The sequence below is a fragment of the Phocoena sinus genome, chromosome 21 (assembly GCF_008692025.1).
Source record: "Phocoena sinus isolate mPhoSin1 chromosome 21, mPhoSin1.pri, whole genome shotgun sequence".
Classification (NCBI taxonomy): domain Eukaryota; kingdom Metazoa; phylum Chordata; class Mammalia; order Artiodactyla; family Phocoenidae; genus Phocoena; species Phocoena sinus.
In genome coordinates, this window is record NC_045783.1 from 17,881,768 (window position 1) to 17,908,473 (window position 26,706).

At 42.0% G+C, this 26,706-nt stretch overlaps 1 protein-coding gene across 2 annotated transcripts in view; it reads left to right on the forward strand.

Moving 5' to 3' along the window:
* The first annotated feature begins 481 nt into the window (after positions 1–481).
* Positions 482–26,706, forward strand: part of MTMR7 (myotubularin related protein 7) — a 96,186-nt gene continuing 69,961 nt past the window's right edge. Inside the window, exon 1 of one of the 2 annotated variants that reach the window (XM_032618572.1) lies at positions 482–642. In XM_032618572.1, coding sequence (XP_032474463.1) covers positions 619–642 — 24 coding nt within the window. In that variant the 5' untranslated portion in view covers positions 482–618. The remainder of the gene's footprint in view (positions 643–26,706) is intronic. The other variant, XM_032618573.1, reaches the window with a different exon arrangement.

Sequence of the window (26,706 nt, forward strand, 5' to 3'; positions counted from 1 at the left end):
GATGCCTGCCTTAACAGCACTTTCTCGGGCGCTAACACTGTTGCTATTTCCATCTTCATCCCAAATGCTCTGCCGCCTGTGGTGAAATATACAGACAGGGCCCAAGAGGCCACACTGGATCTGGAGTGTTTGTGGCAGCCTTTTTCCTGCCCCACCCTGAAGTCCCACCTATCCTGGGACGCTCTGGAAGGAAGCCCATGGGCGGTGTGGAGCAGCGCTTGGTCCCATCTCTCCTCCAAGAGGCCACACCCACCGCAAGGCCCCCATTGTGTCTCGGGGAACAGTAACCCGACAGTCTTACGCTGGCTGCCCTTCTTCAGAGGAAGCGAGCGGCTCTGGCTCCCGCGACCCCAGCCAGGCAGCCAGGCAAGGGGCGGGGCGGCAACAGGCGGTACAGGTGGCAGTGGCGCAGAGACGCGCGCTCTAGGGCCGCGCGGGCGCCCCGGGCCCCGCACGCCTGCCTCGCGCGGGCGCCGCCGCACCTGAGGGCGGAGCTAAGCCCGAGACCCGCCCGCTCCCGGGCGCGAAGCCCCCTCCCCGCGTCCCTCCCGCCGCGCTGCAGACGCGCGCAGGTACGTGAGGCCTCACCCGCCCGGAACCAGCAGAGGCGGGCTCGCCATGGAGCACATCCGCACGCCTAAGGTTGGTGCTACGGGCGCGGGCGGAGGAGGGAGAGCGGGAGCAAGAGGAAGGATGCTGAGCCGGCTGGAGGCCCGGCTTCCCTGTCCGGCGCAGACCGAACTGGCGCCGCGAGCGAGCGAGGGAGGAGGCGGCGCCGGAGCCTCTCCCGCTTCGCCGGGAGGCTGGGCTTCCTCTTGCTGCCTCACAGGCCTAGCCTGGGCTGCTGCTGGATCTAACCTCTTGTCCTTGGGGATGCTCAGTGGACAGAGGGCAGGACGGGAGGGAAGCCTAACTGCCAGTAGAGTAATGGGGCTGCTGATAGGCTGATAAACGCTCCTTTCTGGTCTAGCACTAGGTTGCTGCTTTAAAAAAATTTGTTTTTCTGTTGGCTGCTCTGAGCAGTTGAAAGAGAAACAAGCCTTCCTAATAACAGGTGCAAGGAAACGAGTTACGTGCAGGTGCGTTGAATGCACTCGGGAAGCTTGTTGAATCTAAGGGTTCGGACCCGCCCAACTCGCCCTTCTGCTTCTTGGTTCTCAGGCTATCAGCTGCAGTGGACCTTGCACCGAGCAGATGATCAGTGTTCGCTGTAGACTGAATATTATCAATCCTTCCATCTTCTTGCCTTTTCCAGTGGGTTGCAGCTTACAGATTCGTCCACTGGTCTGTTTTAAACAACACCAGATCTTGCCAACTCAACAAAAGCGTCTGGTCCCAGATCATTTCAGTTAAATAACACTGGAAACGTTGACCCCTGTACCAAACCTTACTGTTCATGGTTGTACTAGTAATAAAATTTAGAGCGAAAAAGGTGATCGACATTCCTGATAAAAACCCTAAATTAGTGACAAAACCTATTTCGGCAACCTATTGGCTGTCTCTTGTTACTACCACTATAGCGCCTTGCATTTCCGGGATGATCTCCTGTTCAAAATCTAGGTCCTGACAGTGAAGTCAAAGCTGGGCCTGAGTGGGCGGAACTTAGGAGGCCCCAGGGATCGTATTCACCTTATGGGGCCATTGCTGTGCAGTAAGTCCAGTAAGAAAAATTCATTCCTAAATTCCGGAATGGTTTCTCTTAATAAAGGCAGCTTTACGATTGTCTTATGTCAGTGGAAGAATAAGATCTTTCAGTTTGCCACATAATGTGAGTTCCAACAGTAAAGTTAAGTTGTATTGATTTTGCACTATGGAATTAAATTGTTTCTTCACAATCGGGAAATTGTAAACTTAGAGGAGAGTGCCATAAACCGCAAGATAGGTGGCTCAGAGCTTTCAGGGTTTAAGTGGTGCTAAATAATTTATTCTGGAATGAGGAATTTAACTCATGAACTCCCTCTGCCCTTGCCAGGGGCATCCTTTCTTTGTCATGATGAAGGGGGCTCTTGATAAAAATGATGTCTGATGTGAATGTCAGTAGTGATAGGGTGACATGACACTGAGTGCTTTTCTTCCTATGGAATATGAATTTGGGGAGTAAAGGCCTTTTCTCATCCTTATTCAAACTCATTCTCTACAAAGCTATGTGTGCAAACCTGAACATCAAGCAATATTCTCACTTGTTCTTAAAACCCGTTTTCATAAACACCCTGTACCATAAATCTTCTGTCAGGAAACAGAAGGAAATGGGGGGAAATGGATAATTGTCTGAAATTTCATTGAGTTGAGAGTCATGAACATTTAGGATAATGCAGGTGGAAAAAAATTAAAAGCTACAGAGATTGGGGGGGATCCAGTCCATTTATTCATTCATTTCATTCCACAAGCATTGGAGAACCTTTCCTGTGAGAAGCTCCTGTGTGAGCTCTGTGAAGCTCCAGACCAGGGAGCTCCTGGTCTGGAATGGAGGCAGTTGTAAATCTGGAGAGAGATGTGTACAAGGGACAGTGGGCAGAGAGGGCAATGGATGGAGGATCAGCTCTACCATAAAGGGTGAGGGAAGGCTTCTTAGAAGAGCTGAGTCTTTTTTTTTTTTTTTAATTTTTTTTTTTTTGTGGCACATGGGCCTCTCACTGTTGCGGCCTCTCCCATTGCGGAGCACAGGCTCCGGACGCGCAGGCTCAGCGGCCATGGCTCACGGGCCCAGCCGCTCCGCGGCATGTGGGATCTTCCCAGACTGGGGCACGAACCCGTGTTCCCTGCATCAGCAGGCGAACTCCCAACCTCTGCGCCACCAGGGAAGCCCGAAGAGCTGAGTCTTAACACGCAGGAGCATTGGAGATGCTGTCAGGCAGTTGTGTAAATATGGTATATTGTAATAAATCATTACTCCCTCAAAGATGCTGAAAGCCTTAACAGCGATAAAGATAGAATTGATGACATGACATGATTCCTTGAGGTTAAACAATATAATTTTATTTTACATTTTTAAAACAATTAACAATTTTTTATTTTTCACTTCCAGTTTTATTGAGATAGAATCGACATACAGCTCTGGATAAGTTTAAGGTGTACAGCATAATGATTTGACTTACATACATCATAAAATGATTGCCACGATAAATTAATGACCATCCATCATCATTTAGATAGAAAATTAAAGAAATAGAAAAAAATTTTTTCTTGTGATGGGAACTCTTAGAATTTATTATCTTAACTTTCATGTATAACATACAGCAGTATAAATTATATGTATCATGTTATCCATTCCATCTCTAGTACTGATTTATCTTATAACTGGAAGTTTGTACCTTTTGACCACCTTCCTTCAGCCTGCCCCCCTGGTAACCACAAATTGGGTCTCTCTTTCTATGAGTTTGTTTGTTTGTTTTGATGTGTAATTGCCCTACATCACCGTGTTAGTTCTTGTTACACAACATAGTGATTCGATATTTTAAACAATTTCATTTTACATTTTTAAGTGCAATACTAATTTTCACAGTATAAATGAAAAGGGACCGTACTACTTACAGAGCTTGTGTTGTAAAATGTATAATTTTTGATGGTCATATTCGTCTTTGTTTTGGGCTTCCATTATATTCTGGGGGTGCTGAGTAGATAGCTTGTCTTATATTGTACGATTTCATGTCTTAGGTGGCTTGTGAGGGGTATACACTCAAGTTTGAAGTGTATTTACCATGTGGCTGGCAGGGGTTTATTTTAAGAGGAAGGGAAATGCATGTGTAATGTACAGTTGTTTTCCTATTACAGTGAAGTCATTCATTTACTCTTTGTAAGCTGTGCGATATCCATCGCAGCCTCTGTACTCTGCTTCAGTCTCTGGAGTGCAGTGTAAGGAGATAGATACCCATGTATAATCTGGATGCTTTGCACATCTTTCTTGCTGGTGTGTGTGGTGTGTGTGTGTGTGTGTGTGTGTGTGTGTGTGTGTGTGTGTGTGTGTGTTTGTTTAACAGAAGCCTTTAACAGAGCGTATACTAAGCAAGGTGTTTCTCTCCCGGAATGGTTCCCGTATAAGAAAAAGAAAATGTTCCAAGGAGGAGCTAGTTTGCAGTTGGGTTTAAGTTAGGACACCAAGCATTACCTGTATTGCATCACAGAGAACTTTTTGTTTCTACTTCTCTGTCTGGTTTTCTCTGCCACGCTGAAGACTTGCTGGTAAGAAAAAACCCTGCAAGAAGCTTAGGGATAATTTGGGTTCACGTGTTACTTAGTTATATATAAAGCCTTCAGGGCTTTTAGAAGTAACTTGAAGTGTTTTGTAGGGTTTGGGTTAGTATCGGATAGATGCTAATGTGTCTAGGAACTTGGTGAAGTAATCTCTACTTTTTATGTTTTGGTCTTTCTGGAAGACTTTTTTTCCCCACACATGTAAATTTGAGTTGTAAAAAAGAATATGTGATGACCTCCAAAACTCCAAATAGACCTTGAAAATGTCTTTTGTTCCTTTCCACCCCCATCCCTGGTCTGAGCCGTTACTCTCACAGCCGTTACTCTCACAGCCTCCTCTTTGCTTTTCTCCAATCCCTCCTCCACAGAGGGAGCCTGGGTGATGCTTTTATGACACAAATTGGTCATATTACTTCCCTGCTGAAATTCTTGGGTGGCTTCCCTTTGTACCCAGGATATAGAGTGAGAATCCCCAGAGTGGCCTGCCTGGACAGACCCATGTTTACTTCTGAGCCTCATTCTGTGACAGTCGTCTTCTCACTCACCACCCTCTGATCACAGCTAGCCCTCGTGGGTTTCTCACATGTGACAGGTTCTTTTCTGCCTCAGGACTTCTGCACCTGCTGTTCCATCCGGAGGAGACTCTTATCCCTGCTCTTCACCTGCCTAAATCTCTCATCTTCATAGTTTCAGATTAAATATAATTTCCTCAGGAAGGAATTGCCCAATTCTCCATCTAAATCAGGGCTGCCTGTTACTGATATATTCTGTCATGGAACCCATATTTCACCTTATGCCCCTTGTTACATACATGTTTTATATATATGCAAGTGATTATTTGTTTCATGTCAAGCTCCCCTTTTAGACCAGGAGCCCTGTGAAGGTGAGGGTCACATCTTGATCACCCCTGTATCCACAGCACCTAACATAGTTTCTGGCACCAAGTAAGCACACAGTAAATAAATTAATAATTGGATAATAGAAGGAATGAGTGATTCTTAATTTCAGCCCTTCAGTTTTTAATATTTTCTTTAGTAATCCAGGCCTTTTGTGCATTGTACCCATGCTAGGTACCATATTGTCAGTCTTCTAATAGTATTAAGTACTTGTGGATGTCAATATATTTTATAAAATATATAGCATATATATAATGATATGTCTTTTGTCATTATATATTGTTTTAATGAGACAGAATTAAAATAACATAAAATTCACCATTTAGCCATTTTAAAGTGTACATTTCAGTGTTTGTGGCCTCTCCTGTTGCGGAGCACAGGCTCAGTGGCCATGGCTCACGGGCCCAGCCGCTCCGCGGCATGTGGGATCTTCCCAGACCGGGGCACGAACCCGTGTCCTCTGCATTGGCAGGCGGATTCTCAACCACTGTGCCACCAGGGAAGCCCCATTTCAGTGTTTTTTGGTATATTTGTATGTTGTGTACCTCTCACCACTATCTAACTGGGAACATTTTCATCATTCCCAAAGAAACCTAGTACCTATTAGTAGTCAGTCCTCATTCCCTACTCCAGCCCTTGGCAGCCACTAGTCTACTTCCTGTCTCTATTAGATTTGCCTATTCTGGACATCTCATATAGATGAGTAATATAATTTGTGGCCGTTTGTGACTTGCTTCATTTAGCATAACCCTTCCTAGGTTCATCCGACTTGTAGTAGGTGTTGGTGCTTCATTCCTTTTTTATTGCAGAATAATATTCCGTTTTGTGGATATACCACATTCTGTTTATCCTTTCATCAGTGGATGGGCATTTGGGTTATTTCCACTTTTTTGTTTATTATGAATAGCACTGCACATGAACACTCACTTGGTTTTTGGGAGAACATAACTTTCCATTTCTCTTGGGTGTATCTCTAGAAGTGGATCATAACTGGGTCATATAGTAACTTTAATTTTTGAGGAAACTATGAGTACATCTTACATATTATACAACTAAATCTTTTTTCTTTATATATACATCTAATAATCTAGAATGATTTATGTAGTATTCAGAACCTAGGCACTTTAGGACTAATGGTTTAAATGGGTGAAGAGATAGGTTTACATCAAAAGGGAGTATAGATTTTTATTGTTAGGTTTACATCAAAAGGGAGTATAGGGTTTCCCTGGTGGCGCAGTGGTTGAGAGTCTGCCTGCTGATGCAGGGGACACAGGTTCGTGCCCTGGTCCGGGAAGATCCCACATGCCGCGGAGCGGCTGGGCCCGTGAGCCATGGCTGCTGAGCCTGCGCGTCCGGAGCCTGTGCTCCGCAACGGGAGAGGCCACAACAGGGAGAGGCCCGCGTACCGCAAAAAAAAAAAAAAAGGGGGAGTATAGATTTTTATTTTTATACATTTAAACAATTTCTTAGAAAAACAACCTAATGAGATGAAGTTATATTTACATCACTCCAAATTCAGTTCTAATTTGTGATAATATGCCCTTTTTATATAGTTGAAAATAGCATGCTTTATCTCTCTTATTGAATTTTTTGCCCACCATTATTTTGTATATATATTTTCTATTCAGATGTCATCTCCCTATTTATTGTTTTAATGGTTGCATATTATTCATTTGAGTAGGGTTTGCTTAAACTGTATCCACTCATAGGGATGTGGGTTTTGTGCCCCTAGGAAAATACCTGGTGCAGTTTTCTTAATTAATTATTGCCCAGAGTGGAATGATGAGAGTAGGAACACTCTTTATAAGGATTCTCATTACGTGATATCTTTCAGTATTGGAAAGCTTCTTTATGGTCCAGGGTTTAGAAAAACTCTTTATAGTCCCAGCGAGCAGAAGTGAAGGGACTGTGGAAGAGAAGGTCTTGGCTCCGTATAGAGAAGTTCTTTACCACAATTATACCTGTTATAGAAGAGAAATTAGTTTATCTCTTGAAGGATTACAGGTGTCTTAAGCAGAGTCTGGATGACTCTCGTTAGCAAAGACATGAACGTGTTTCAGGCATCTGAGGGGAGAATAGACTAGAATCCTGTTTGAATTTCCTCTGAGCGCAGTGCCCAGCTGGCCCGAGCTCCCTACTTCTGATGCTGAGAACTTGCTGTGTCCCTTGGCAATCCACGATGACCATGGACAGCTCTAGCCATTAGGAAGTTTTCCTTATATTGAGTCAAAATCTGGCTCACTGTAGTTTTTAGTAATTGTGTCTAGCTCTGTCCCCTGGAATGTTCCCCAATACATCAACCCTCCTTCCAGGAAATGGCCCTTCGAGGGTTTCCTAGGATGCCACCACCTCCATAATCCTTCCCTCTCACCGAAGTAGTTGGGTTAGCCCTGCTTTTCTGGCAACCAACCAGTGGCTTGGTTTTAAGTCCCTTTATATCCTGGTTACTTTACTCAATGAGTTAAAAAAAAGTATATGATTACTTCAGGTTTTGTTGAACTGGGAGAGAGTAAAGTTTGCTAACTATTTTTTAAATTTAAATATCCTCGAGCCACAGCTCAGTGGCCTTCTGGTGAGCTGACTGTGGAAGAGAGCCCTGAAGTGGTCTCCACACACTGAGCTGTGAAGTCAAGTCTCCCCTGCCTTTTCCTTGAATGATAGTATCTTACACTTAGCTTTTTTGAATGTTATCTCATTGGATTTAGCTTCTTGCTTAATCCCTAACACTGTTTTTGGATCCTGATATACATCTGCTATTCCTCTCAGTCGGGTACCATCCACTATTTAACAGCCTTGCCCTCTATTATTACCTCATCCATGATCTTATCCAGGGAAGAAACTAAGTTAGGCAGATGTGACTTCTTAGTAGCTTAAGTTCACTCTCTCTCTCAGGTTCTCCATCCTGATAACAGATACACTAGTTCCCTCAGCTTGGTGCCATTTACCGTTTAATAAACTTGGCTTCCATCACCTCTCCAAATAGCTCGTCAAAGAAAAAACTGAAGTAGCCTGCGAATGATTGAGTGAATCCTCCTGCTGACTGATAGTTTCCTTTTCTAGGTTCATACAAAATTCCATTAAAGAAGCCATTTTAGAATCTTGCCTAGATTTAATGTCAAACTCACCAGCTTATAATTCAAAATTCCATACCCCCATTTGAAAATAGTGATGTCATTTGCAAGATCTCTTTGTGATAGAGATCAATAGAGTCATGAGAAGATGGGCTTTCTCTGTGTCATTCACTGTCATTATACCATCGGCACTAAGTGTTATCTCTTTCATCTTTGTTTTAAAAAGTATACATTTTCAGGTTATAAAAGTATATTTACTTTTAATTCCTTAATAGGAAAAATATGGAAATTAACCACTGTTAATATGTGAGTATATTTCCTTCTGATTTTTTTTTCTTTGCATGAATACTCACACTTTTTATTTGCTTGTTTAGAAATTTAGGATCACCCAATTCAATTTTGTAGTGTGCTTCTTTTCACTTACCTTATTGTGGTCTTTGAAAACATGCTTTTAGAAGACTATGTGATTTTTTTATCCTATGGAAATGTCATTATCACATTAACCATTTCCCCATAAGGCTGTTCCAATAATATAATGAAGAATATCTTATTTATTAATTATTATTTGCATATAGGCTAGAGCCCTAGATGGAATTACTGTGTCATGGAAGATGAACAATTTTATGGTTGATAAATGTTGCCTAATGACTTTCCAAAAATATTACATCAATTTTCAGAAATAGGGCATAGTGTCTTTCTCACTGTACCATTGCTTAATTATTTGAAAAATATTTGTTAAAGGGGGGATAGCACTGCGTTATTTCATGGTACTTTTTTTTAATTTCTAGTGAGGTTGAAGCATTTTCAAAAATATGTTTATTGACTATTTTATTACTTTCCTCAATTATCTATTTATATCTTTCTCCATTTCAATAATTGTTTTTGTGTGTGTGTATAGTATGTATATATATTTGTATATATATTTAACTGCCAGACTGTTTTCTGGAAGTGACTATACTATTTTAAGATCCCACCAACAATGTGTGAAGGTTCCAGTTTTTTAGTATCCCTGCCAACACTTGTTATTGTCTGTCTTTTTTATTCATCCTAGTGGGTGTGAAGTGGTATTGATCATGCTTTTGGTTTGCATTTCCTTAATGACTGATTATTTTGAGCATCTTTTCATATGCTTAATGACCATTTGTATATTTTCTTTGGAGAGCTCTCTATTCAGATCCTTTGTTCATTTTTTAATTGGATTATTTGTCTTTTTAAATTATCGAGTTGCAAAAGTTCTTCATATATTATGGATATAAGTCCCTAATCAGATATATGACTTACAAATGTCTTCTCCCGTTCTGTCAGGTTTTTTTTCACTGTCTTCATGGTGTCCTTTGAAACACAAAAGTTTTGAATTTTGATGAAGTCCACCTTACCCAGTTTTTCTTTTGTCACTTGTGTTTTTGATGTCATATCCATGTATATTTTTTTAAAAGCCCTTTTTTTCTGATTAAAAAGGTAATGCATTACAGAAAATTTAGTTCAAAAAAGCAGAAAGAAAATAAAAGCCATACACAATCTCAATACCCAAGAAGAACTGCTGTTAACTTTGTATATTGTGAGCCCTTTTCTTTGTATAAAAATGGAAAAGTGTTATAAAACAAAATTACATTTGTTTTCCCTCTCTCTTTCTGTCTCTCTGTGCCTGTGTGTGTGTGTAATTTGGGGAGTGAGAGTCTGTGTTTTGTATGTCATAGTATACCATAAACATTTTTCTCACCTTATTAAACATTCTTCTGAAAAGTGATTCATTGTAACTACGTGGTCTCACATTGTGTGGATGCATTATAAGTTATTTAGTGTTGGGAGGCAGTTAATTCTCCGTGGGTCGTAAACATTTCTGTTCTTTTGTTCTGAAATTATCTTTTCAAGGGTGATTTTATAGTAAACAGCCTTGGAAGAGAGAAATAGTTTCTCCCTTGGGCAAAGGGCAGATTTGTTTGCTGTCCGGGTAATAAAGACAACATTTTCCTTGGGGCCAAAGGTTGGTCAGGGTTGCTAGCAGCCCTCTTATAAGATTGGCGTGTATGATGCTCTGAGCTCTGAGTTTCCTCATCTGGGACACAGAGCTGCTCTGAGTGCAGCATCCACTGGGCTGCTGTTTCCCCTCAGACTGGGGAGGTGGGGAGGGGTGGGTGTAGGCACCTGATGCAGACATGGAGCTCCTGCTTCCTGGTGTGCAGAGAGTAATGAAGTCCTTTGTTTCTGACCCAGGAGTCTTGTGTCTTCCCTCAGCAACCATGAAACTGCGGCAGGCTAACTTGTTAGGTTGCAAGCAGACTAAAATTTCAGGCATTTCACAGCTTTTAACCAAGTTTATTATGACTTACTATTTGATAGTTAATTTGCTTCCATTTCGTCACTAGAACAAATAACTGTGATAAACACCAGTGAATTTAAATTGTTGGGCAGATCTCTCTGTTGCCTCAGATTAAATTTCTAAAGTGTGATTTTGGGTTCCATTTCTATATATATCTTAAAGATTTTTGATATCTTCTGCTAGATTTTCCTCTAGAGTTGTGTCTGCTTTGCCAGTGTAGCAGAGGAACTTTTTTCCTTTATTCTTATGAGAATGATACGTGAAGTGTGGTTTCTCATTAATTTATATACTATAGCTTTGCTTATTGGTGAGATTGAATATACTTTTGGTGCCTGTTTGTAACAGTAGCAATATAATAATAGTACTGGTGAAAGAAAATCCTTCAGTAGCACTTGCTGTGTGCTAGGCACTCATTTCATTAGTCCTTGAAATAACTCTATTAGGTGTAAGTATTATTATTATCCCCATTTTGCAAATGAGGAAATGGAGGTGAAATAACTTAAAAGGGGCAGAGTGAGGTTGCAGAACCAGACAGTGTAGCTGCAAAGTTTGTTTTCTCAGCAGCTACGCCATCTTGTGTTTGGATGTTGAGAGTGGGAGAGAACGTGGTCTGGGTTCTCACTCCGGTCCGGCTTTACACTCCCAGGGCAAGGCCTTCTGCAGCCCTGCTCACATTCTTGCCTTGAGGCTGCCTCTGGATTATTAAACATGCCCCTTGTTTTTTCTTATTATTGCAGTTTGGTTTTATCGAGAGAACCAAGGTCAGCATTTTGTTTTGATTTAAGACAGATTATTGCCCAATTGTTAAAGTCTCTTCCGTTGCCCAATATTTGACAGTATTGGGGAGGTAGTCTGTGTAATCAAATACACTATCTCACTTCAAAAGCAAGGCTGATAAGTTCGTTACAGTGAAACACGCCACTAGCGTGTAACAGCGGCAGTTACCTTTTCTTTAGTTTTCCAAGTTGTGGTTAAGCAGGAGTTTTTTAAGCATTCCTCAAAGCCACCTGCATTTCTTGAAATCCTCACTTCTAGTAGGTTTAGCAAAAGTTTAGTTGAAGTCTGGTTGTTCGGGTGCGAGTTGGGTGTGGGTACAGAACACATGGTGTGTCACAGACCTTAAGAATCCCTATTCATTGTATACTGTGTAAATGCAGGTAGCTGCCAGGTAGCTTTCTAATTAGGGGATATACACTGTGTGTGTGTGTGTGTGTGTGTGTGTGTGTGTGTGTGTGTGAGAGAGAGAGAGAGAGAGATGGAGAAAATTCTATGAAGAAAAATAGCAAAATTCAAGGAGAGGGATGTTGGTGGGAGTGAGTTTAGGGTGGTTATTGATATATGCTGATAATACAGCCTTCCTGATAAAATGACACTTGAGCAGAGACCTAGAAGTGAGGGAGCAAGGCATCCGCTCACCTAAGGACAGCAGAGGGTCTGGAAGTAGGAATGTGCTTGGAGTCTTCAAGGAGGAACAGGAAGACAGGGTGGGTGAGGGGCAGGGATGGGGCAGTCGTGGGCAATGAGCTTTGAGGGGGACCAGGGACAGAGAACGTGCGGACTTTCACCTGGCTGTGAGGAGATCCCCAGGAGGAATCCGAGCTCGGAGTTAACATTTAGCAGGCTCTTGGGCAAAAATAAACTGGGTGGAGGTAGGAGGGTAGGCAAAGCTGGAAAGAGCGGGTGGTGGGTAGCAGTGGAAGTGGAAATAAACAATGTATTTACAAGTAGAGTGCTAAGGATTTACTGACAGAGTAGAGATGAGAGGAGAGAAAAAGAGGAGTTAAGAACAGCGCCAAGGTTGTTTGCCCCCCGCCCTGGAAGGGTGGATTGCTGAGACAGGAACAGCTACAGGAGGGGAAGATGGGAAGCGAGGTGAGAGGGAACCCAGGCATCAGTTTTGGACACACTGAGTTTGAGATGCCTGTTAAGACATACAAGCGATTTCCTTAATAGGATCAGGGAACCTCCTTAAGGAACTACAGAATGGCAATACAAGAGTGGCATACTTTTTTAATAGGACTTTCTTTTTTATCACTTTATAAAGGTCTCAAATCCTTTTGAAAATAGTCTGATGTAAATAAATTCAATCAATAAATATATATTCTGGAAAATTTTCTCATAAGCCATATGCTTGTAGTTAGGTCAGAGTTTCCTATGGATCTCGTTTTTAAGGAATAATTAACACTGAATTATTTTCAGTTGAATATTGAATTTTCTATCTTGTACATAAATAATATATTTACTCCCAATAGTTTAATTTTTGTTCTTTTCCACCTTGGCCTATCATGTATCAAGATGGACAGTAAACAAATACATTTCTCAGCATGAGAGGAATATAATATTTAAAGGTATGCTAGATTGTTCCTTTGTAATATGAAAGATTCTGCTTTGCTTTCTCTGGTTTCATCTGTTTTCACAAAGCAAACTAATACACTTATAACTCAACAATAACAAAAAAATCAAGGAGCTCAATTAAAAAGTGGGCAAAGGACTTGAGTAGGCATTTCTCCAAAGAAGATATACAAATGAAAGCATATGAAAAGATGTCCAACATCACTAGCTGTTAGGGAAATGCAAATCAAAACCACTCTGGACTACCACTTCGTACCCATTAGGATAGCTCTTGTTAAATAAATAAATAAATAAATAAATAAATAAAAATAACAAGTGTTGGCAAGGATGTAGAGAAATTGGAACTCTCGGACGTGGCTGGTGGGAATGTTAGATGGTGCAGCTGCTATGGAAAACAGTTTGGCAGTCCCTCAACAACTTAAACATAGAATTACTGTATGATCTAGCAATTCTGCTCCTAGATACATGCCCAAAAGTATTAAAAACGGGGACACAAACAGATACTTGTATTCCTGTGTTCATAACTGCATTACTCACAATAGACAAAGAATGGAAACAATCCAAGTGTCCAGCGATAGAAGAATGGATAAACAAAATGTGGTATATACATATAATGGAATATTATGTAGCCATTAAAAGGAACAAAGTTCTGATATATACCACAGCATGCGTGAACCCTTGAGACATTTTGCTGAGTGAAATAAGTCAGACAAAAAGCTTCAAATATTGGGTGATTCCACTTCTATGAGATGTCTAGAATGGGCAACTTCTTAGAGACAGAGGTAGAATAAAGGTTAACAGGGGCTAGGGTAAGGGAAAATGAAAGTTATTACTTAATAGATGTAAAGTTTCCATTTCAAGTGATGAAAAAGTTTGGGGATAACGGTGGTGGTTACACAGCACTTTGAATGTACTTAAAATGGTAAATTTTATGTTATGTGTATTTTGCCACAATAAAAAAAAAAAAAAACAAGCAAAATCATTCCCTAACACATAACCAGTGCCGAATAAATAGTGAGTGAATTTGTTGAATGAATGAATGAATTCCACCTATGCTTAATTTGACAAATGAACATCAGCTGTTAGCGTGGTAGTGTGGGGGGTGACAGTGTGGCTCTGAAGTCAAGTGACCACAGTTTAAATTCTTACTCTGCCACTTCCTATGACTTTTTAAACTTTTGGCATAATTTTTAAAAATGAGAATTCACATAACCATAAAAGTCACACTTTTAAAGCGTACAGTTCAGTGGTTTTTGTTATATTCACAGTGTTGTGTAACCATCATTACTGTCTATCTAATTTCAGAACATTTTCATCACCCCCAAGAGGAACTTCATACCCATTATGAATACCCAGCTTCATACCCATCAATTCCAGTTTCTGTCTCCTCACACTCCTGCAAACACAAATGTACTTTTTCTTTCTACAGATTTGCCTATTCTGGACATTGTATATAAATGGAATGTTATAGTATATAGTCCATTATGACTGGCTTCTTTCACTTAGCATAACATTTTCAAGATTCATCCATATTGTAGCCTGTATCAGTATGTCATTCCTTTTTATTGCTGAATAATATTCCATTGTGTATATTCACCCACATTTATTTATCCATTCATCAGTTGATAAATATTTGGGTTGTTTCCACTTCTTGTTTATTATGAATAATGCTGCTATGAACACTTATATACAGGTTTTTTTTTTTTTTTTTTTTTTTTGGGGTACGCGGGCCTCTCACTGTTGTGGCCTCTCCCGTTGCGGAGCACAGGCTCCGGACGCGCAGGCTCAGCGGCCATGGCTTACGGGCCCAGCCGCTCCGCGGCATGTGGGATCTTCGCGGACCGGAGCACGAACCCGTGTCCCCTGCATCGGCAGGCGGACTCTTAACCACTGCGGCACCAGGGAAGCCCTATATGTTTAATCTTTTGAGACTGTTTTCCAGAGAGGCTGCACCATTTTATAGTCCCAGCAGCGTTGTGTGAGGGTTCCAGTTTCTTTGCATCCTCACCAGCACTTGTTATTGTCTGTCTTTTTGATTATAGCTATCCTAGTGGGTGTGAAATGGTCTCATATTGTTGTTTGATTTGCATTTCCTTGATGGCTAATGATGTTGAACATCTTTTTATGTGCTTATTGGCTATTTGTGTATCTTCCTTGGAGCAATATCTATTCAAATTCTTTCCTTTTTTAAAATACTTTTTTTTTTTTGGTGCAGTTTTAGGTTCACAGCAATATTGAGCAGAAAGTACAGAGATTTTTCATATACCCCTCCCCACCACATGCATAGCCTCCCCCGTAATCAGTATCCCTCACCAGAGTGGTCCATTTGTTATAATTGATAAACCTACATTGACACATCATTATCATCCAAAGCCCATAGGTTATTAGGGTTCAGTCTTGGTGTTGTACATTCTATGGGTTTGCACAGATTTATAATGACATGTATCCCTCAATGTAGTATCATCCAGAGTACCTTCACTGCCCTAGAAGTCCTCTGTGTCCCACGTATCCGTCCCTCCCTTCCCAACCCTTGGCAACCTCTGTTATTTTTGTGTCTCCATAATTTTATCTCTTTCAGAATGTCATATGGTTGAAATCATACATTATGTAGCCTTTTGAGATTGGCTTCTTTCACTTATAATATGCATTTAAGTTTCCTCCGTATCTTTTCATGGCTTGCTAGCTCATCTCTCTTTAGTGCCTGAATAATATGCCATTGTGTGGCTGTATCAGAGTTTATTCACTCACTTACTGAAGGACATCTTAGTTGCTTCCAAGTTTTGGCAATTAGGAATAAAGCTGTTATAGACACTTGTGTACAGGTTTTCAGCTCCTTTGAATAAATCCCAAAGAAAGTAATTGCTGGATTACATACTAAAAGTGTATTTAGTTTTGCAAGAAGCTGCCACACTGACTTCCAAAGCGACTGTACCATTTTGCATTCCCACCAGCAATGAATGAGAGTTCCAGTTGCTTCACATCCCTGTCAGCATTTGGTGTTGTCAGTGTTTGGATTTTGGCTGTCCTTGTCAGTGTGTAGTGGTAACTCATCGTTGTTTTAATTTGTATTTCCCTGATGACACATGATGTAGAGCATATGCTTATTTTGCCATCTGTATGTTTTTGGTGAGGTGTCTCTGTTAACATCTTTGGCTCATTTTTTAATCGAGTTGTTTTTATCAGAAATGTCTTTTGCAAATGTTTTCTCCCAATCCGTGGCTTGTCTTTTCATTTTTTTGGCTGTGTTTTGCAAAGCAGAAGTTTTTAATTTTAATTAAGTCTGGCTAATCAGTTCTTTCTTTTGTAGATCACGCCTTCGCTGTTGTATTTAAAAAGTCATTGCCAAACCCATGATCATCAAGATTTTCTTCTGTGTTATATTATAGGTCTTTGTTCATTTTTAATTGTGCCATCTATAAGGGACCTCCTTCGTGGTCCAGTGGTTAAGACTCCGCACTTCCACTGCAGGGGGCATGGGTTTGATCCCTGGCTGGGGAGCTAAGATCCTGCATGCCTGGTGCCGTGTGGCCAAAAAAAAAAAGCATACGTGCCATCTATATTTTTATTGTTGAGTTGTAAGTCTTTGTATATTCTGAATACCAGATCTTTCTCAGATATATGACTTGCAGATATTTGCTTCCATTCTGTGGGTCTTTTTTTCATTCTCTTGTTGTTCTTAGAAGCACAAAAGTTTTTAACTGTGATGAAGTCCAATTTATCTATTTTTTCTTTGGTTGCTTGTAGATCAGGTGCTATATCTAAGAAACCATCGCCTAATCCAAGATCACAAAGATTTTCACTGTGTAGATCTTTGATCCATTTTGAATTAATTTTTGTATATGGTGTGAGAGAGCGGTCTACATTCATTCTTTTGCATGTGGGATTCCAGTTGTCCCAGCATCCTTTATCGAAGGACCTATACCCTTTAATTATCTCCACAACCTTGTGGAAAATTAATTCACTATAGTTGCACGGACCATAGATGCCTGGGTTTCTTACTGGCCTCTCAGTTCTATTCCTTTGATCTCCGTATTTATCCTTAATTAGTACCACACAATCTTGATTACTGTAGCTACGTATATGGTCTTGAATGAGTCACTTGAGGTCTCCCAAAGCCTTGATTTTCTCATCTGTAACTCATTAGGAGACTAAATGAGAGAATACATTTAAAACACTTAATAATGTGGTATTTAGTAAACTTCAGCTGTTTTTCTTAATTTTATTACCATCATCATTGCAAAAGGAGGTGGTCACCAGTTTGTATGCTGGAAGAACTTCTATGAAATCTGAGAATAAAAATTTTTCTTTTTATCCAAACATTTCATTTGATTTACTCATCCATTTCCTCACTTTACAGTGGGGTTGACTAGTTTTTCCCCTGAGGGCACTCTACAAAGAGTCCCTTCCTGTCACCCAACTCTAGTTCACACCCATACTTGACAGCATGTTTTTCTTTTATAAAAATGTTAATTTCATCCACCGCGTGAATTTTAGGTAAGGTGTCAAGTTTTGCTCAGGAAGCCTCTGTCGTGGCCTCCGTTCCCTGGAGAGGAAGCCTCCATGACATCATCCAGGATTCCAGAGGGAGAATCTTTTTGGAGTGGATGTGTGGGGAAGAAACTGAGAAAACGGTCTGATTTTTTTTTTTTTTTCTTTTAGTGGATGAAAGTAACATGGTAACATTGGTGTCTGCATTAAAACTTTCAAAAGGGATACCATTAAGACATTTCATACCTTGAAATATTTGAATGCTTGTGAGGAATGATCAAGACATGAACGTGTAACCTCCTGCATATGTCCACTCTGGACATTTATTTATTTATTCGTGAATTTCAACATTTCTCACTTGAACTCACATTATTGACTGATTTGGTTTAGCTATCACTTCTGTCGTATCTCCACAGGCACACAGTGTCTGGAATGCTTGTTTTCACAGAACAGATGTGCATGTATTTTCTCATCCTTATTTAAAGTTTATTTTTATTGGTTTTTCCATTCTGAATGGGACAAGCTGTGAAGTACGCATGAAATTAAACCTCTTGACCACACACCCAGGGTTCCGTGACTCTGTCCCGTGTGATGGTTCCGTTTGTATTCTTCTGTTACACTCAGAGGGAGGCCGAGAACCTCATTTTGTACCATATTTCTTAGGCCAGGAACAGTGTAAACTGTTTTCTGGTGCCCTTTCCCCTGGTGGACAGCTAGTGGACAGCTAGTTGAAGCCTTTGGGAGTTAAAGTACTTCCCAGGACATAGGCCCAACCCTTCCTCCCTCAGCCATTTAAAATAGTTTAAAAATAACCCCACTTAACGTTTTGTGGCAGGCTGTGACAACTTTATAAAAATTGTGTGTTTACTTTTCTCCTCTTTTTCATGTATTAAAACACTGTTTATCACAGATTCCCGGAGAAAGAAATTTACTGCCAAGCTCTGAAAGAATTTCATTCCTCGGGGCATGTAGCAAAGCACAGATTATTTCGAATGGTCAAGGTGGAGTTGACTTCCACATGGAAGTGGGCTGCTCAGCCTGCATGAGTAGTGGTGGTGTACCAAAGGGGTTCTGCCTTCTTGAGCTAAGCGGATCGATTCAAAGACCCTATTCATGCATGTATTCTTTCACTTGGACCTTCAACAGCTCTTCCTTGAGTGCTTTCTGTAGGCCAGGTGCTGTTTTAGGCCTTGGAGATCCATCCAGTGGTGAACAAGACAGGCTCTTTAGTGGAACCTCTAATGGAACTTACGTTGTAGGGAAGAATCTAGCAAACAAAAAAATATTCCAATATTGCAATATAGATATAATCACTGTAAGTCAAGACCTTGGAAAATCGTCCACTTTTAGAAGGTTTATCTGCCGAATCCTGCTACCTTTCTTCCCCTGTACACCTTCCAGTGGGGGCTTCTCAGCCCACTCAGAGTGAAAGGCAGTGAGTGTCCTAGCATCCTCTTGGAAGGCCTGACAGATGGCCCCAGCTGCCTGTGGCAACTCGTCCCCACTCTACACCAACTCTGGTCCAGACGTCCCACCTCCTTGTAGCCCCTTGAATTATTCAAAGATCTTCCTGTGCCAGGTCTTGCAATGGTTCCTTTGGGCCGGAATGCTGTTTTCCCAGATTGCCTTGTGGCCGGCTCTCTCACTTCCTTTGGTCTCTACTGAAATGTCCAGTCATTTTATAGGAGAGGAAGTCCCTGGACATGCTGATGTCCCTCCCCACCCAACTGCTTATCTTGCTTCCGTTTCCTCCCTAGCACCTTCTGGCATGCATGCATATATGCTTGTTTGTTTGCTTTGCTTGTTTATTTGTCATTGCCTATTCCCTTGCCCCCCCAGACAATGCCAGCTCCCCGTGGGCAGTGACGTTGTCTTGTCTACTGCTGTAGCCGCGGCATCCAGAGCACTCTGTGCCTGGCACAGAGGAGAGGTGCACAGTGAAGATTCCTTGAAGGAATGAATCAAGGAAATGGTTTAATGTGACTGGGTCCAAGCTTCACTATCTTTCAACAGTCTTCTTTCTTCTTCTTTTTTTTTTTTGGTGAAAAAATTTTTAATTGAGGAGTAAGAGACATATAGCAGTATTACTAGTTTCAGGTATACAACATAGCGATTTAGTATTTGTATACATAGTAAAATGATCACAATAAGTCTAGTTAACATCTGTCTTATTTTTTAACACAATTAAGCCAGTGTTCCCTGGTACTCTAGTGGTTTGGGTTCAGTGCTCTCACATGTATGCTAATATTTTATTAATTCAAAAGTACTTTACAAGAAAATATAAATATGGCTTCCAAAAAAATGTTATACCTGGATTTAGTACCAAGTTCACAGATTTTCGTCAGGCTCTAAAAAGTGAAGCAACATTGTAACCAAAACTTTAACCCCAAGGATTCTCGCAAAACATTACAAATGACAGCACGAAAAAAAATCTTGCCTGGTAACTCCAAATTTAGTTCTACAGTGTACCCAGAAACTGGCAAGACATGGTGTCTTGCACAGTCTCAACTTTTCAAATAAAGAATGTTACAAAGAGCTATATAGGGCTTCCCTGGTGGCGCAGTGGTTGACAGTCCGCCTGCCGATGCAGGGGACGCGGGTTCGTGCCCCGGTCCGGGAAGATCCCACATGCCACGGAGCGGCTGGGCCCGTGAGCCATGGCCGCTGAGCCTGCGCGTCCGGAGCCTGTGCTCCGCGACGGGAGAGGCCACAGCAGTGAGAGGCCTGTGTACCGGAAAAAAAAAAAAAAAAGATCTATATAATCACAGCAATCACATGAAGAGTTTATGACCTAAAGTTTCTTGAAACTTGTCAGCTTCTATACCACCTGGGTAACGTCTTCCCAGTGTGAAGACGAGTTTTATTTTGTTTTTTTAAAAATCTCTAATCTAGTTTAATGGTGCAGCTTTTGTTTTTACCTGCTGGCTTGTGTTCACAGCAGCTTTTGAAGACTGCTTGTTCAACCACAGCTGCATCCTGTACCCCAGCTATGGAGAAGAAGGCGAAACCTCTTAGTCCCACGGCACTTAGTTTTAGTTTTCACCTTTGCAGATGAAGTTTGGTGTTTTGTTTTGTTTTTTTGTTTGTCTTTATTCCTTGTTTCTTGTCCTTGCAACATCTTCCATCACTGAGTATTACTTACCTTGTCTGAAAATTCAAATTCAAAAATAGAGCATTCCTGGTTAATCATACCTGAATCTACCTATAAGCCCTCACATACTTTGTTTTTACCATAGTGCTGTTAACTTTCAGTCACTGGACGAATATTTTAGCACATGCGTGTGCTAAGCATTAGGGCACAAAGATAAAAAACACATAGTGCCCGTCCTCGAGGAGCCTCTCGTCGAGGGGTTGCCATGTTGCTCTGATATCATTGTAATGGTCCATCATTTCAGGATGCCAGTAAGCCAAGGACTGCATCTCCTTTTTCCTTCTTCCCACAGTTCTAATGTAAGTGTGGGCCTGCATTGTTCATGGTGTTGCAGGGAATATTGGAAATAAAAGAACCTTCTTTGAGAATATGCATTCTGGGAAACAATTAGAACGGTTCAGTAAAAATAGCATGTAATGGGGCTTCCCTGGTGGCGCAGTGGTTGGGAGTCTGCCTGCCAATGCAGGGGTCGCGGGTTCGTGCCCCATTCCGGGAAGATCCCACATGCCGCGGAGCGGCTGGGCCCGTGAGCCATGGCTGCTGGGCCTGCGTGTCCGGAGCCTGTGTTCCGCAACGGGAGAGCCCACAACAGCGAGAGGCCCGTGTACCGAAAAAAAAAACAAAAAAAAAAAGCATGTAATAAGGCAGTGCAGAATAAATGGGAAATAAATAGTAATGACCAGAAGTGCCACAGCAATTCCCAGTCCACAGAGAGGATGATCTCTGTGGACTGGGATGGTCAAAGGGAGGCAGTATTGAGGAGGCGGGTCTTGGGTATTAGGCTGGAGGGGATATGCTGTGCTGGGTGAGTGGTGTCCTCACGCTCCTGGGGACCTCAGAGCTCTTTGTGACAGGACAGTTGTGCAGTCTTTCTAATTGGGCCTCAGAAGAGGCTTCCACATCTTTGTGTCTGCACGGCATTCTGCTGTAAACTCATTTCCCAGAATGGGAATGATGGGCTCCCAAGGGGTGTCCTGTAAGATGAGAAAGGGGAAAATGTGGTGCCGATTATAGAGTTTGTCCTTGGGGGCTCGGAGCCCAGGGTGAGGCATGGGAATGTGTAAATGGGCTGGAAACTGGCCTTGCCCGCGTGGACAGGCTGTACCCCTTTGCCCTCTGGCACCGATACTTGCCAGGACACGGTGGGAGGGGCAGGGGGGTATACCACTCGGTTCTCTCTGTGCCCAGGCTGTCTCCTCTCTTTGGACCAGCAATGAGTTCCATTTGGCACAATTTGCCCTTGGAAAACTGGTTTCCCATAGTTTCCAAAGAGCTATGTAAGTAGACGGTTTAATCCTTTGCTCGTGGTGCCTTTGTCAAAAATATGTCAACTTCAGAAGCGTTTTAGAATTTTAGAAATATTTTTAGAGGAAAATCATCATCATAAGATAAGCCTTTACCTTCTATATTGCCTCCTAGCTAGGTCTTATTCTCCCAATATTATTCTAGTTTTCAAAATACTATTGTTTTGAAGCCAGCTATCTTTAATAGGTTGTTCCATAGGTTTATTCTTTGAGTCACAATGGGCCCAGCATCTGTTCTTCATTTATTTTCCTCTTAATCTCTTTCTTCCTCTTTTTCTCTTATTTATGCTTGTTGAAAATGGTATTTTTGGTTGAGGTTATTTTAAGGTGGTGTTGAAATAAATCCTGAGACTGTCCTCTTGTTCAACAGTGCATGTTCTTTTAAGCCTACACATCCAGGGTCATCCTACCAAAATAAATTATATGGGCCCTGTGCAGAGCTCTCAACTGCCTGACTTTATTTATGAGCTTGGCTGCTGGCATAACGTTTATAGTTTCCCCTGAGCAAAAATGGGCTCCCTTTTCTTTTCTCTGTCTTTTCCAAGAATTGCTAGCAATCTTATTTCTTAAGTAGCTGTATAGGTCTGTGTCACTTACTATTTTAGCTTTATTGTCCCCCTCAGGGAATTTTAAAAATTTAGTTGAATGTCAGTCAAATCAACTGTTTTATTTATTTATTTGTTTATTTATTTATCTTCGGCTGCATTGGGTCTTCGTTGCTGTGCATGGGCTTTCTCTAGTTGTGGCGAGCGGGGGCTGCTCTTCCTTGCGGTGCATGGGCTCTAGGCGCGTGGGCTTCAGTAGTTGTGGCACATGGGCTCAGTAGTTGTGGCTTGCAGGCTGTAGAGCGCAGGCTCAGTAGTTGTGGTGCACGGGCTTAGTTGTTTCGCAGCATGTGTGATCTTCCCGGACCAGGGCTCAAACCCATGTCCCCCTGCACTGGCAGGCAGATTCTTAACCACTGCACCACCAGGGAAGTCCCAAATCAACTGTTTGAACAATTGTATAGGCAGATGGAACTCAACATTGTGCCCATTTATAGGCATTCAGGGCTATCTGAAATCATCAAGAGATTTCCTTTACGTTGGCTTAAGCTGGATAAAAATATCCTTTTGTTTTTATTTTTTTTAATCAAAAAATTTTTTTAATTTTGGCCGTGTCGCGTGGCTTGTGGGATCTTAGTTCCCAGGGATCGAACCTGGCCATGGCAGTGAAAGCACCGAGTCCTAACCACTGGACCACCAGGGGATTCCCCAAAACATCCTTTTATATATAGGAAAGTTGACTGACTTTTTTCTTCTTTCAAAAGCAAATTTCCCACAACTTATATTTTTCAGAGTATAACCTTATTTATTGGAATTATTTGGAGATTTGTAGATCTGTACAAATAAGTGTGTCAAGTACCTATTTCTTGTGTGGAGAAAGGTCTTAAATTTTCCAGCCAATTGGGGAAATACGTAGATTCTTCACTTTGAAAGCTGACACACTAAACATCCTTATAACATGCATACAATTCAGAATCTTTATTTTCATTGTCCTTTTGTGCAACTAGCATAACAGAATATTCTGGATAAACCCATTCATTCTTTTACCTCTTACTTTTGAAAATTAGATCAAGGTTATCGGAATGAACTTTTCTACCAATAGCTACCCATGGGTGTGTCTAACTTCCTTGGATTATGAGTCTGTTTCAAACTGGGTTTTAGTCTTTCCAGATCTGAACCCTCCCACTTCAGTTAACCTGCCTGATACTGGCCCTGTCCGGACAGAAGTTGATGCTTGAGGGGGTAAGATTGAGGAGGCGGGCTCTGTAGGCTAGTAGATGCTGTCGGAGGAAGCAGCAGCATGGGGATTATCTGCGCATGTGCAGATTATGGTAGCTCAGTCTGTCTTTGGAGAATAATCAGTGGCCTCTATTATATGATGTTGGCGATGGTTTTAGGTATTAAGAAAGGAACCTGCTGAAAAGGTAAGGTGCTGCCAGGCTGTGGGAGGCCCTGATCAGTAGTACTGGGAGCACTGAGGCTTTGAACAGCGAGTGATGTGACAAAGGCGTGAAGTAGGATGACAAGCTGGGAACAGAGGGCGTGGTAGCCGTGGGCTGGGCTCTGGCTGCTCACTGTGCATTCTCCCGGGCTCACTGAGGGCCCACGCCTGCTCTGCCCACAGTTTGTGTGCTTTTGTGTGGCTCAAACCGGGCCACTCATCAGGTCATTCCTGTGACCACTGTGACTGGCTTAAGTGTAGGCGTAGGACCCAGTGAAATGCAGCGAGGCTGCATGGGCTGCGGGGAACGCATCCGGTGAGGCTGGGTTTCTGGAGCCATTGTGAGCAGAGAGCTGAGAGCCAGCAGAGACGGAGGGACCCCTGCCGAGAGATGGCGGGGGTGGGGGGGGGGGCCGGGGGTGGGGGGGGGCTGGGGGCTTTGAACCCCTGGCCAGTCTGATCGTTATGGTTAAATGCTTCATTAAAATCCCTTTTGGCTGCAGCCGTATGAAGTTGAGACTTCTGTCTCTTGCTCCTGGAAGAGTCCTGACAGAGGTGGAGTCACATAATCTGCGGGCAGTGTTACTAATTAGGAATCTCTGGGTAACCGGTCTGGGTCTCTGGCACAGAATAGACACTCAACAAATGAATAACATGAATTAATAAATTAATTACATTAACAAAGGTTAAACCGATGGGTGGCAGCCATCTCAGGGATTTTTAATAGGTGCCTTGCTTTGTAGTATATCTGACTGTATTGACTAAGTTTTAGAGAATAATTCAGCTTCCTAGCGGGATACATTTTTAAAAGACTTAATTTTTCAGGCAGCTTGAAAATAGGATTATTTTCATGCAGTCTGAATGTGTGTATCCTACCCGCATCTCTCTCTGTGTTGTGTCAAAGATATTTTATAAATTTTATGAAGGGCAGGATGTCTTAAGTATTTCTTCTGGTTACATGCCATATATTTTCTTGGATTGTGTTTTGTGATTTTTGCCTTTCCCTCATTTCTTCTCCAATATCTGACCTCTGAATAAAATGGTCCTGGGAAAAGACTTTCATTAGTTTTATAGTTTTAAACAGATTAAATCTGCCTTTTGGGAGAAGGATTGGTGTTTCTGATTTTTCTACCAAACGGCTGGATTAGAAAACTCCTGAAGCTTCCTGACTACCCCCGTTTTTTTTTTTTAATAAATTTATTTATTTACTTATTTTTGGCTGCGTTGGGTCTTCGTTGCTGCACGCGGGCTTTCCCTAGTTGCAGTGAGGGGGGGGCTACTCTTCATTGTGGTGCGCGGGCTTCTCATTGCGGTGGCTTCTCTCATTGCGGAGCATGGGCTCTAGGCTCGCGGGCTTCAGTAGTTGGCGCGAGGGCTCAGTAGTTGTGGCTCACGGGCTTAGTTGCTCCGCGGCATGTGGGATCTTCCCGGACCAGGGCTTGAACCCATGTCCCCTGCATTGGCAGGCGGATTCTTAACCACTGCGTCACCAGGGAAGTCCCTGACTACCCCCTTTTATGAGTTCAAGCAACTTTATGCAACTAGGAAAAATGTGTATCTCTTAATTTCTTTAATTAAATTTTTTTTGCGAACAAGTTTATTATATGACATTTTACCATGCGATTTTATTTTATTTTTTTGATGTGGATCATTTTTAAAGTATTGAATTTGTTACAGTATTGCGTCTGTTTTATGTTTTGGTTTTTTGGCCGCGAGGCACGTGGGATCTTGGCTCCCTGACCAGGGATCCAACCACACCCCCTGCATTGGAAGGCGAAGTCTTTACCGCTAGATCGCCAGGGAAGTCCCTACCATGTGATTTTATTTTTCCAGTTTTATTGAGATGTAATTGACATAGAACATTGTATTGGTTTAAGGTATGCAGTATAATGATTTGATATATGTGTATATTGCAAAATGATTACCACAGCGTTGTTAGCACTCATCACTTCATATAGTTAACAATTTTTTTCTTGTGATGAGAATTTTTAAGATATACTCGCTTAGCAACTTTCAAATATACAATACAGTATTGAAAGTACTTTTTTTTTTTTCTGCAGTACACGGGCCTCTCACTGTTGTGGCCTCTCCCATTGCGGAGCACAGGCTCTGGACGCGCAGGCTCCGTGGCATGTGGGATCCTCCTGGCCCGGGGCACAAACCCGTGTCCCCTGCATCAGCAGGCGGACTCCCAACCACTGCGCCACCAGGGAAGCCTGAAAGTACTTCTTTTTAAATTGGAAAAATCAGATGCTTGTTTTCCCTATTATAAGAGATTATGACAATTCCAAGTGGTCTGAAGAATGTTTTATTGCTTTACTTTTTCTTCATCTATGTCAAAATATTCTGCAACTATCATTGAGTAGCACATCTTTTTTGCAAACTCCGTCATTACCACTACTGTAACAGGGGAAATGGAATCACAGACACGAGGTGAGCATTCAGTGAGAGCAAGAATGAAATCTCTGAAGTCCCTGTTATGAACTTGTTTGTCAGTAATTACAGTTTATTCATAACTACAGAGATGGACGCCTTTCCTCTTTCTCTCTCACACATGTAGTTACTCGCAGGTGGAATCATTCATTGTCCAGGAGCTCTGGGTTCAAAGTTAAAACATCCTACTTGGCTTTCCCTGGTGGCGCAGTGGTTAAGAATCCACCTGCCAATGCAGGGGACATGGGTTCGATCCCTGGTCTGGGAAGATCCCACATGCCATGGAGCAGCTAAGCCCACAAGCCACAGCTACTGAGCTCTCGTGCCACAACTACTAAAGCCCGTGCGCCTAGAGCCTGTGCTCCACAACAAGAGAAGCCACTGCAATGAGAAGCCCATGTACCGCAATGAAGAGTAGCCCCCGCTCGCCGCAACAAGAGAAAGCCCGCTTGTAGCAACGAAGACCCGATGCAGCCAAAAATAAATAAATAAAATAAATAAATGTATTAAAAAA